This window comes from Jaculus jaculus, chromosome 19 (genome assembly GCF_020740685.1).
Source record: "Jaculus jaculus isolate mJacJac1 chromosome 19, mJacJac1.mat.Y.cur, whole genome shotgun sequence".
In the NCBI taxonomy this organism is placed as follows: domain Eukaryota; kingdom Metazoa; phylum Chordata; class Mammalia; order Rodentia; family Dipodidae; genus Jaculus; species Jaculus jaculus.
In genome coordinates this window covers 59,023,001-59,035,610 of record NC_059120.1, presented here as the reverse complement: position 1 = coordinate 59,035,610, position 12,610 = coordinate 59,023,001, and the positions used below count along the sequence as shown (strand labels likewise).

At 48.2% G+C, this 12,610-nt stretch overlaps 1 protein-coding gene across 3 annotated transcripts in view; it reads left to right on the top strand.

The window, feature by feature from the left end:
* Gon4l (gon-4 like) overlaps positions 1–12,610 on the top strand; it is a 79,621-nt gene that overhangs the window by 63,907 nt on the left and 3,104 nt on the right. For 2 of the 3 annotated variants that reach the window (XM_045138879.1, XM_045138877.1), the window contains 6 exons: positions 698–882; positions 1,937–2,134; positions 2,757–2,900; positions 5,189–5,332; positions 5,438–5,557; positions 9,397–9,510. In XM_045138879.1, the coding sequence (XP_044994814.1) occupies positions 698–882; positions 1,937–2,134; positions 2,757–2,900; positions 5,189–5,332; positions 5,438–5,557; positions 9,397–9,510 (905 nt within the window). The remainder of the gene's footprint in view (positions 1–697; positions 883–1,936; positions 2,135–2,756; positions 2,901–5,188; positions 5,333–5,437; positions 5,558–9,396; positions 9,511–12,610) is intronic. The other variant, XM_045138878.1, reaches the window with a different exon arrangement.

The following is a 12,610-nucleotide window of genomic DNA, read 5'->3' as shown; positions in this document are numbered from 1 at the left end:
ATATACATCAGTTTTTGTAGCCAATTTATGTGGGGCCTCGGGCATAGAACCCTGGCCCACGGGTGCAAGTAAGCACCTTAACCACCGAACCATCTTCACAGCCCCTAGTTGCTTTTTTGATAGGGTCTCACTCTTTTTAAAAAATATTTTTATTATATGCAATTAGAGAGAGAGGAGAGAGAACGTGAATGAATGAATGAATGAATGAACACATCAGAGCCTGTTGCTACTTACAAACGAACTCCAGATTTAGATGCTACTTTATGCATCTGGCTTTACATTGGTATTGGGGAATCAAACGCGGGCCATCAGGCTTTGTAGGCAAGTACCTTTTATACACTGAGCCATCTCTCTAGTTCAGGTTATTACTCTTTAGCCTAGAATGGACTAATGCTGTGTAGCCCATGCTGATCTTGAACTCGCCGTGACTCTACTACTTCAGGCCTCTTTCCTTCCTCTTGTCTTAGTGCTGGGATTGCAGATATGTACCTCCACACCCGGCTTCTGTTTTCGACATGACGTAACCACTTGTCTCCGTTACTGTACTTAGAGTGTAGGCATACTTGTCTTGCTTACTACTTTCCTAGCCACTCTTTTTGTAAGTTGCTCCATGGCATTGACTGTGGTTGGATGGCAGGGCCCTTGTGAATGGTAGTGTTACCTGGACTGAAACCCTTTTTTTCATTTGTATCCCAAGGAGAGAGCACCAAAGCTTCTGGGAAGGGCCGGAGCAGTTACCGTGCTCGGAACAAGCGGGGCAGCCGGGCTCGGGCGAGCAAGGACGCGTCGAAGCTGCTGCTGCTGTACGACGAGGACATTCTTGAGCGGGACCCCCTCCGAGAGCAGAAGGACCTGGCTTTCGCCCAGGCTTACCTAACGAGGGTAGGTGCCACGGTCGGCTCTGCTCCTGTCAGCGTCTGCTCTCAAGGCAGGGTGGGGCAGGGCGCTGCTGTTTTGAGGAAGATGTTTTAAAAATGAAGTCTGTGCTGGGCGTGGTGGCACACTCCTTTAATCCCAGCACTCAGGAGGCAGAGGTAGTAGGAGCACTGTAAGTTCGAGGCCACCCTGAGTCTACATAGGGAATTCCAGGTCAGCCTGGGCTACAGTGAGACCCTACCTCGACAAACAAGCAAAGAAAAAATAAAAGTTTGTGTCTAAGAGAGTCTCCATGGTGGGGTGAATGTACAAACAAAAAGTCTTTTTTGCAGGCGCACAGTAGGCTTCTTGTGCCTCTGACATGGCTTGCGTGGAACTTGTAAGGAAGTCTGTGAAAGGCCCACCAGAGCCCCCAGGATTCAGTGGGGGGTGTGCTTTCAGCCTCCTGCCCTCATCTCTTTTGTCCAGACGTTGGAGGAAAGATGATCCTCCTGTCATCAGTGGGAACATATGACCTTATTGATGGGGTGACAAAGGACTTTTCTTGAGCCCGGGCCTTAGAAGAGTGACAGTTGGTAGGTGGGGCAGAGAGTTCAGTTGGGATGTGGATCATCTGTGTCTGGGGTACCTGGGAAGCATCCCCCTGGTTAGTGACCCAGTGACGTGAAGCAGCAGTAGGCAGTCATGGCCTTTGCTTGTCTGCCCATGCGTCCCAGCGTTCTGAGTTCATGAATCACATACGTGATGCGACAGTCCATGTGAAGACGCCCATTACTGCTTCAGTGTGGAGCCAGAGTTTGGGTGTGACCTAGAAACATGTCTTCCCTGGTAGTCCAGGTGGGCAGTAGTCTCTGAAAACTCAAATTGTCCACTTGCCCTCCCAGAACCAGCCTGTTGTGCTTGCTGCTCAGTGTCTTCCCTTAGCCTGCAGGTCTTTGAGTCCTGCCAGGGGAGAGCCTCTGGAGTTAGCCTTGTGACCACAAGCCCTCTACTGTCTGTGTCCTTGCTTACTGTTGGGTCCCAAAGAAAGGACTGTGATCATTGGAATGTTTATGTGTAGGTCCGAGAAGCCTTACAGCATGTCCCTGGCAAGTATGAAGACTTCCTTCAGGTCATCTATGAATTTGAGTCAAGTACACAGAGGCAGACTGCTATGGAGCTCTACAAAAGTTTGCAAATCCTGCTCCAAGACTGGCCTCAGCTGTTGAAAGACTTTGCTGCTTTCCTGTTACCTGAGCAAGCTCTTGCCTGTGGATTAGTAAGTAGATGGGCAAAAAGAGCCTTGGGGCCCAGCGTGGTGGCACATGCCTTACTTCCAGTATTCTAGAGGCAGAAGTAGGAGGATTGCTGTGAGTTCCAGCTCAGCCTGTGCTACAGCGGGATCCTACCTCAAAACAAACAAACAAACAAACAAAAAACACAAAAAGAACCAACAACAACAACAAAAAACCCAAGATGAGGGGCTGGGGAGATGTCTTAGCAATTAAGGCACTTGCCTGCAAAGCCAAAAATCCTAGATTCATAGAATTGATGCCCCTGTACCCACATAAAGCCAAGTTAGATGGATGCTAGGGTGTTTTTTTTTGGGGGGGGTTGTGGTTCGAGGTGGGGTCTCACTCTAGCCCAGGCTGACCTGGAATTCACTATGTAGTCTCCGGGTGGCCTTAAATACAGGTCCATCCTCCTACTTCTGCCTCCCTAATGCTAGGATTAAAGGCTTGTGCCACCACTCCTGGCTTGGATGCTAGAATTTTTAATTAGAATTTTATCGTTCCCATCATACCCCAGACTTCTGATTTTTGTTTTCATTTCTCAGAGCCCTCAGGTTCTGTTCTAGCCATCTAAATGACTCCTTTCTTGCCCTTCTTCCACTTTGGTAGTTTGAGGAGCAACAGGCTTTTGAGAAAAGTCGCAAGTTCCTTCGGCAGCTGGAGATTTGCTTTGCAGAGAACCCATCACATCATCAAAAGATTATCAAGGTCCTTCAGGGCTGTTCAGACTGCCTTCCACAAGAGATCACAGAGGTGTGTTTTTCTGTCCTTCATTGTTCTTGTCATGTGGGCCTAAGACCCTCCCCTTCTCTCTGTGCCTCATCTTTTCATATCCTTTTATGTCTGAGGATCATAGATCCCTTTGAGAAGATAGAAAGAACTTTGTAGGCTTAACCAAAGTATAAAGCACAGGTATGTGGAGGGATGGCAAATTTAATTCAGAGCCTGACTGGCCTTCACATGCCCTGAGTGCCTTTTGTGCCCTGGGAGAGGCTTCTGAGGAAGGAAGAGATGGATCTGGGAGAGGTGTGTGAGGAAGGAGGTGATGGATCTGGGAGGGGTATGTGAGGAGAAGGTGGTGATGGATCTGGGAGGGGTGTGTGAGGGAGGAGGTGGTGGATCTGGGAGGGATGTATGAGGAGAAGGAGGTGATGGATCTGGGAGGGGTGTGTGAGGAGAAGGTGGTGATGGATCTGGGAGGAGAGGTATGTGAGGAGAAGGTGGTGATGGATCTGGGAGGGGTCTGTGAGGAGAAGGTGGTGATGGATCTGGGAGGGGTGTATGAGGAGAAGGTGATGGATCTAGGAGAGTTATGGGAGGAGAAGGTGGTGATGGATCTGGGAGGGGTATGTGAGAAGGAGGTGTTGGATCTGGGAGGGGTCTGTGAGGAGAAGGAGGTGATGGATCTGGGAGGGTTATGTGAGGAGAAGGAGGTGTTGGATCTGGGAGGGTTATGTGAGGAGAAGGTGGTGATGGATCTGGGAGAGGTGTGTGAGGAGAAGGTGGTGATGGATCTGGGAGGGGTCTGTGAGGGAGGAAGTGATGGATCTGGGAGGGGTATGTGAGGAGAAGGTGGTGATGGATCTGGGAGGGGTCTGTGAGGGAGGAGGTGGTGGATCTGGGAGAGGTGTGTGAGGAGAAGGAGGTGTTGGATCTGGGAGGGTTATGTGAGGAGAAGGAGGTGATGGATCTGGGAGGGGTCTGTGAGGGAGGAGGTGATGGATCTGGGAGGGGTCTGTGAGGAGAAGGAGGTGATGGATTTGGGAGAGGTGTGTGAGGAGAAGGTGATGGATCTGGGAGAGGTGTGTGAGGAGAAGGAGGTGATGGATCTGGGAGAGGTGTGTGAGGAGAAGGTGGTGATGGATCTGGGAGGGGTCTGTGAGGGAGGATGTGATGGATCTGGGAGGGGTCTGTGAGGGAGGAGGTGATGGATCTGGGAGGGGTCTGTGAGGGAGGAGGTGATGGATCTGGGAGAGGTGTGTGAGGAGAAGGAGGTGTTGGATCTGGGAGGGTTATGTGAGGAGAAGGAGGTGATGGATCTGGGAGGGGTCTGTGAGGGAGGAGGTGATGGATCTGGGAGGGGTCTGTGAGGAGAAGGAGGTGATGGATTTGGGAGAGGTGTGTGAGGAGAAGGTGATGGATCTGGGAGAGGTGTGTGAGGAGAAGGAGGTAATGGATCTGGGAGAGGTGTGTGAGGAGAAGGTGGTGATGGATCTGGGAGGGGTCTGTGAGGGAGGAAGTGATGGATCTGGGAGGGGTCTGTGAGGGAGGAAGTGATGGATCTGGGAGGGGTATGTGAGGAGAAGGTGGTGATGGATCTGGGAGGGGTCTGTGAGGGAGGAGGTGATGGATCTGGGAGGGGTCTGTGAGGGAGGAGGTGATGGATCTGGGAGAGGTGTGTGAGAAGGTGGTGATGGATCTGGGAGGGGTCTGTGAGGGAGGAGGTGATGGATCTGGGAGAGGTGTGTGAGAAGGTGGTGATGGATCTGGGAGGGGTCTGTGAGGGAGGAGGTGATGGATCTGGGAGAGGTGTGTGAGGAGAAGGTGGTGCTGGATCTGGGAGGGGTGTGTGAAGGAGAAGGAGGTGATGGATCTGGGAGGGGTCTGTGAGGGAGGAGGTGATGGATCTGGGAGGGTTATGTTTGGAGAAGGTGGTGCTGGATCTGGGAGGGGTGTGTGAGGGAAGAGGTAATGGATGGGGAGGGATGTGTGAGGGAGGACATGCTGAATGTGGGAGGGCAGTGTGAGGAAGGAGGTGAGTGGTCTGGGCTGGCTGTCTGAGGAAGGAAGTGGTAGACCTGAGTGTTCTCCTGTGTTGTCACTGGGGACTAGTCTGGCAGGATTGGAGAATGCTGTCGTTAAGAGTCATGTCTAACTCCAGTCGTCTTCCCCTGTAGACAAGCAGGTAGGGAGAGGTTTGAGAACTCTTGGCTGATGGATGGCCTGCTGGAAGGTCATGTGTGGGATTGAATGGGACTGTTTTGAAGACTGGCTTGGAGAGATTGTGTAGATGTCATCTCTGCCTCCACAACTCTCCTCAGCTCAGGACCCAGATGTGGCAGCTGCTTAAGGGCCACGATCACCTGCAGGATGAATTCTCCATCTTCTTTGATCACCTGCGCCCTGCAGCCAGCCGGATGGGTGACTTTGAGGAGATCAACTGGACTGAAGAGAAAGAGTATGAGGTACAGTCCCGCCCTTAGCCTGCAGTAGGCTTGTGAAGGGAAGGCTCATCTGTGGGAGGAATAACATCCTGAAATCTGTGCTCAGTGCCACCAACTCCTTTCCAGTTTGATGGCTTTGAGGAAGTGGCACTTCCTGATGTGGAAGAAGAAGAAGAACCATCCAAGATTCCCACTGCCTCAAAGAGCAAAAGGAGGAAAGAAATTGGAGTCCAACACCATGACAAGGTGTGCCGCGCAGTCGGGAATTACTGCTTTTTATGAGTCTTCCCTGGTGCACTGTGGCCCACTGCTCGTGGGACCTGAGATACTCATGGGGCAGAAGCTGGTGAGGCTGCTGTGAAGCCCACAGCACACAGTACAGCCATGAAGAGGTCCATGAAGCCTCAGTAGAAGGACTTGTATTGGCATAGTGGCACAGTTCTGTAATCCCAGCACCTGGGAGGCTGAGGCAGGAGGATCACTGCAAATTTCAGGCAAGCCTAGGCAACATCATGAAACTGCCTCAAAAACAAAATAACAGAAAACAAACAAAAAAGCCCAAAGGAACCAGGTATGATGGCACATACCTGCAGTTTCAGCATTGGTAGGTAGAAATAGGAGGATCGGGAGTTCAAGGTCATTCTCAGCTGCTTCTTGAGCTGAAGGCCAACCTAAGCAACATAAGATCATATCTCAGAAATTAAAAACAACAACAGCAACACACTGTTAGGCGGATCACTGTGAGTTCTAGCTGGCCTGGAACTACAGAATGAATGCCAGGTCAGCCTGGACTAGCCTGAGACCTACCTTAACAACAAAACAAAACAACAAAACCTCCTGCCTGGTGTGGTGTTACACACCTTTAATCCCAGTACTTGGAAGGCAGAGGTAGGAGGATTGCCATGAGTTCAAGATCAGTTGAGACTACATAGTGAATTCCCAGTCATCCTGAGCTAGAATGAGATCCTACCTCAAAAATAAAAAACCAAAACAAACAAACTCCCAAGGGCTGAAGTTAAGGCATTCACCTGTGAAGCCAAAGGACCTAGGCTCTATTCTCTAGGACCCAGAAAAGCCAGATGTACAAGGTGGTGCTTGCGTCTGGACCTCAGTTACAGAGGCTGAAGGCCCTGGCATGCCCATTCTCTCTCTTTCTCTCCCTCTTTCTTTCTTTTTTGTTTTTCAAGGTAGGGTTTCACTCTAGTCCAGGCTGACCTGGAATTCACTATATAGTCTCAGGATGGCCTCAAACTCAAGGCAATCTTCCTACCTCTGCTTCCCAAGTGCTGGGATTAAAGGCTTGTGCCACCATGCCTGGCTCTCTCCCTCTTTCTATCTCTCTCAGAAAAATAAAATACCCCCCCCAAAGCTCTTAAAATAAATAAAACTTAAAAAATCATTTCCTGACTTTCTTCCTAGCTCAGAGCTGTTGAGCTGTTTTTCTTTTTCTTTTTCATTTATTTATTTATTTATTTATTTATTTATTTATTTATTTATTTACTTACTTACTTACTTGACAGAGAAAGAGAGAGACAGACTTGGCACGCTAGGGCCTCTAGCCACGGTAAACGAACTTCAGACGCATATGCCACTTTCAGCATCTGGCTAATGTGGGTCCTGGGGAATCGAACCTGGGTCCTTTAGCTTTGCAGGCAAATGCCTTAACTGCTAAGCCATCCCTCCAGCCCTTTTTCTTGTTTTTAAATACTGGAGAGAGGGAGTATGGTCACACTAAGGCTGTTCCCATGGCAAACTCCACATGCATGCATCACTTTGTGTTTCTGGCTTTACATGGGTACATGGCAATCTAACCAGGCTGTTAAGTTTTGCAAGCAAGTGCCTTTCATTGCTGAGCAATCTCTGTAGCCTTCAGATAGTTTTCTTTCTTTCCTTTTTCTGTTTTCTTTTCTTTTCTAATATTTTTTTGTTCATTTTTTATTTATTTATTTGAGAGTGACAGACACAGAGAGAAAGACAGATAGAGGGAGAGAGAGAGAATGGGCGCGCCAGAGCTTCCAGCCTCTGCAAACAAACTCCAGACACGTGCGCCCCCTTGTGCATCTGGCTAACGTGGGACCTGGGGAACCGAGCCTCAAACCGGGTCCTTAGGCTTCACAGGCAAGCGCTTAACCGCTAAGCCATCTCTCCAGCCCCCCCCCCTTTTTTTTGTTTCTTTAAGGTAGGGTCTCATTCTAACCCAGGCTGAACTGGAATTCACTTTGTAATCTCAGGGTGGCCTGAAACTCATAGCAGTCCTCCTACCTCCTACCTCTGCCTCTCAAGTGCTAGGATTAAAAACGTATGCCACCATGCCCAGGTTTTTTTTCTTTTTAATATTTTCATAAATTATTTATTTATTTATTTGAAGGGGGCAGAGAGAAAGAGGCAGATACAGAGAATGGGCTTGCCAGGGCCTCCAGCCACTGCAAATGGAATCTAGACACATGTACCACCTTGTACATGGGTCCTGGTGAGTTGAACCTGGGTCTTAGGCTTTTCAGGCAAGCACCTTAACCGCTCAGTCATTACTCTAACCCTCTTTTTCATATTCTTGGGTTTTCCCTGTTTTTTTCTTTTGTCCGTGGGGGAAACGGAATTAACTTTATTAATGATCATGAAGCAGCTGTGCCATCACGTATCATCTTATGCGAGAGTGTTACTTGCATAGCTACAGGAGAGAGCGGTCTCTGCCAGGGTCAGCTCCTTACTGTGTGGCATTGCTGGCACACTAAAGGATGCAAGTGACTGAACTCTAGCGGGATCGTACTGACTGTCATTCAGGAATTAGTGCGTGTTTTTTGCTATTTTTGTTTTTAGTTTTTTTGCAGTAGGGTCTCACTCTTGCACAGGCTGACCTGGAATTCACTGTGTAGTCTCAGGGTGACCTTAAACTCAAGGCAGTCCTCCTATTTCTGCCTCCCTTAGGTCTGGGATTAAAGGCGTATGCCACCATGCCTGGCCATTGTGTTTTATTTTTTATTTATGTATTTGAGAGATAGGGGGGAAAAAAAGAGGTAGAGAGAGAGAATGAGGACCTCCAGCTACTGCAAACGAACTCCAGATGCATGTGTCCACTTGTGCATCTGGCTTACGGGGGAATATCGAGCGTTGAACTGGAGTCCTTAGGCTTCACTGGCAGGCGTTTAACTGCTAAGCTATCTCTCCAGCCCATTTCTACTTATTTATTTGAGAGAGACAGAGAGAGAGAGAGACCAAGAGAAAGAGGCACACAGAGAGAGAGAGAGAATGGGCACACCAGGGCTTCCAGCTACTGCATAGTAACTCAAGATGAATGCGACACTTTGTATATCTGGCTTTATGTGGGTATTGGCGAGTCCAACCCCGGGCCATCCTGTCAAGCTTTGCAAGCTGAGCCATCTCTCTAGCACAGATAGTGTTTTAAATCCATGTATCTCTGCTGATCTTTCATAGAGGAGAGACTACTGCTTAGTAAGTAAATTCTTTGGGAAGCTGACTTAACTTCTCCAGTTTCGTCATCACATCTGGGATAACAATGGTGCTTATCTCTTGGCTGTACTATATGAAGTGTCCCCAAGTGACCTTCCATATGTACAAAAGCCCTGACTTAAGTTTAGAGAAGAGGGGGCAGTTCTAGTTATAGGGAGACAAAACCCTATCTGGCCCTCCCTCTGGTGACTTTGCCTCAAAACTTCTTTTTTATTCCTTTCAATGTTTTATTTATTTATTTGAGAGAAAGAAAGAGGCAGAGAGAGAGAATGAACATGCCAGGGCCTCTAGCCACTGCCAACAAACTCCAGAAGCATGCGCCCCCTTGTATATCCAACTTAGATGGGTCCTAGAGAATCAAACTGGGATCCTTTGGCTTTGCAAGCTAACACCTTGACCACTAAGCCATCTCTCCAGCTAATACCTCTTCGATTTGATCAGGTCTCAGGCGTCTGGGAACGTGACAGCTCTTTGTTTGGGTCATATAGGGGTCCAGTCCAGGCTTTAGTGTAAGTGGGCTGTTGAGGAGGGGAACTCCTCACATGTACCTCACAACCCAGGCTCCCTTCTTGGAGCTGAACATGCTTGGCAGCTCATCAAGCCCAGGAATCTTGCAGGAGCCGGAGTGGCCTGAGGGGGCCAAGGACTGTTCCTGTTCCTGCCACGAAGGAGGTCCTGACTCCAGGCTGAAGAAGAGCAAGAGGAGAAATTGTAGCCACTGTAGCAGCAAGGTGAGGCGGGCCCTTCGGTGCTGGGCGTCCCCGCCAGGGCAGCCCCAGGCTACCCTGCTCAAGGCACTTTTGCAGCTTGGAAATTATTTCACACATGTGAACAATGCACAGTTTACACTTGTGTGCGTATGAAAAATGAGTAGGAACTTTTAGCAATCCTATGTGGAGTCCGACTAGATGAATGTGCTTGCATTCCCAGCACTCAGCTATGTAGTGTGTTTAAGGCTAGCCTGGGCTACATGAGACCCTATCAGAAAAAATAAATATGAAGCAAAACAAATGAGCAAAAATATCTCTAGGATGCATTTACAAATTTTTATTTTGATTGTGCGTGTATCCTGAACTGTGTGTGGTTTATTCGTGTGTACGTGCTCCTGAGCTTCCCCTGCTCTCCTCTGTAGCAGTGGGCATTTGTCTGCTTCCTTCCGGGAGTATTGTTACTTAGAGCCACACGTGGTCAAGCTCTGTTTTATGTGGAGTCTGGAGCTCAGGCCTCCTCAGGCCCTCATGTTGGCACGCTTAATCACTGAGCTATTTCTTTAGCCCTTAGGTCAGTTTTTAATTTTTATTTATTTCTGAGGGAGAGAGAGGAGAGAGAGAATGGGCACACTAGGGCCCTGTCCACTGCAGACAAACTCCAGGTGAATGGGCCAACATATGCATCTGGTTTATGTGGGTACTGGGGAATTGAACCTGGGTCTTTTGGCTTTGCAGGCCAGTACCTTAACCTTTGAGCCATCTCTGCAGCCCAGGTTTCACTTCTGAGTGTTGAGAAAGTGGCTTCCTTTGTTGCTCAGTCTGCCTCAGACTCACCATCATCTTGTCTCGGCCTTCTGAGTGCTCAGATGACAAGCGTGTGCTGCTGTGGTCATCCTAGGTTTTGCTTTTCCTGTGAAGAGTTTGTGTTCATGTTCATGTGTGAGGAGATGTGTGTATGTGGAAACCAGGGGACAGCTTCAGGGTGTGGGTCCACCACCCCCTCTGAGGCATTGTCTGTCTCACTATTCTTTCTGCTCTTGCCTCTCTCCCCTCCCGTCTTGCAGCTAGAGTGCTGGGATCACAGAGCCCTGCGGATTATAGCTTTTCCATGTAGATTTGGGATCTGGGGTCTGAACTCTGGCTCAAGCAGCAGTGCTGCATCCATGCAGCTATTTTCTCAGCCCCGGTGCTTGAAGAAAAAATTTTTAATGCTGTTTTTAAAAATTTAAATCCAGTGTGGTGGCCAAGGCATTTAATCCCAGCACTTGGGAGGCAGAGGTAGGAGGATTGCTGTGAGTTTGAGGCTACCATGAGACTACACAGTGAATTCTAGGTCAGTCATGGCTAGAGCAAAACTTTGAAAACTTACTCCCCCCAAAATTATTTGGGGCTGGAGAGATGGCTTAATGATTAAAGTGCTTGTCTGAAAAGCCTAAGGACCCAGGTTCGATTCCCCAGTACCCACGTAAACCAGATACACAAGGTAGTGCATGTGTCTGGATTTCATTTGCACGTAGTAGAGGCCCTGGTGCGCCCATTCTCTCTATCTACCTCTCTCTCAAAGCAATACATAAATAAAACTCAAAAAAATTATTTAATGGGCTGGAGAGATGGTTTAGTGGTTAAGGTGCTTGCTTACAAAGCCTAAGGTCCAGGTTCAATTCCTCTGTAATCACATAAAGGCAGATAGATGCACAATGTGGTGCATGCATCTAGAGTACTTTTGCAGCAGTAAAGGCCCTGGAGTGCCCTTTCTATCTCAAATAATGTTTTGTTTTTTGAGGTAGGGTTTCCCTGTAGCCCAGGCTGACCTGACTTCACTCTGTAGTCTCAAACTCATGCTGATCCTTCTACCTTGACTTCCCACGTGCTGGAATTAAAAAAATTCCATGATTTAATCCCAAATGCTTGTATATCTGGCTTTATGTGGGTACTAGGGAATTGAACCTCGGTTCTTAGGCTTTTCCTGGCAAACATTTTAACCGCTAAGCTATCTCTTTGTCTTCAGATTTTGGTTATTTGATTTTTTTTTTCAAGAGTTTTACTGGTAATCACTGGGAAACATGTAAATTGGGGCGAGAATAGGCAACAGAGTGGGGAGTAATTTGATGTTTTGAGGTAGGGTCTGACCCGGAATTCACTATGGAGTCTCCTACCTCTGACTCCCAAGTGTTGGGAAAAAAGGTGTGTACTATCACACCTATCCAGAAGGGTCCTTTGAGTATAGGTTTTGTAACTGGAAAATAAAAACATAAGTTTGAGTATTTTTTCCTAGATTTGTTTATCACATACCTATCACATGTAGCCTGAGCTTGTCTTAAACTCATTAGCCTCATGAATGCTAGAGTTATAAGTGTTAAAACTAAGTATTGAGCTGGCGTGGTGGCACACGCCTTTAATCCCAGCACTCGGGTGGCAGAGGTAGGAGGATCGCCGTGAGTTCGAGGCCACCCTGAGACTCCATAGTGAATTCCAGGTCAGCCTGGACCAGAGTGAAACCCTACCTCGAAATAAACTAAAAAACAAAAAAAACTAAGTACTTTTTTGTGTGTAGTGTGTGTTGAGTGTGCTTGACTGCATGTGTACATGTGTGCATAGGCCAGTGGAAGATGTCATGTCTCATGTATCACTTTTGTCCTATTTCCTTGAGTCGGGTTTATTGACCATGGAGCCTGTGCCAGGTGGAGTGGCTGAGCAGTAAGCTCTGGAGACCTTGTCTCCCTCAGAGCTGGGGGCAGGTATGCACAGCCTCACCTGGCTTTACTTTTTTTTTTTTTTTTGAGGCAGGATCTAGCCCAGGCTGACCCTGGAACTCAATTCTGTAGCCCCCAGACTGGCATTGAACTGTGTTGGGATTAAAGGCATGCATCACCACCACATCCTATTTAAGCAGTTTCATTTGCACGTGTGTGTTGTCACTCCAGGGTCTCATTAGACATAAGACCCTTGTGCCACCTTTAAAAAAAAAACAAAAACATTTTATTTATTTGACAGAGAAAGGGGGAGGGAGAGAATGGGCATGCCAGGGCCTCCAGCCACTGCAACCAAATTCCAGATGCATGTACTCCCTTATGCATGTGGCTAACAGTGGGTCCTGGAGAATCAAACCTGGGTCCTTTGG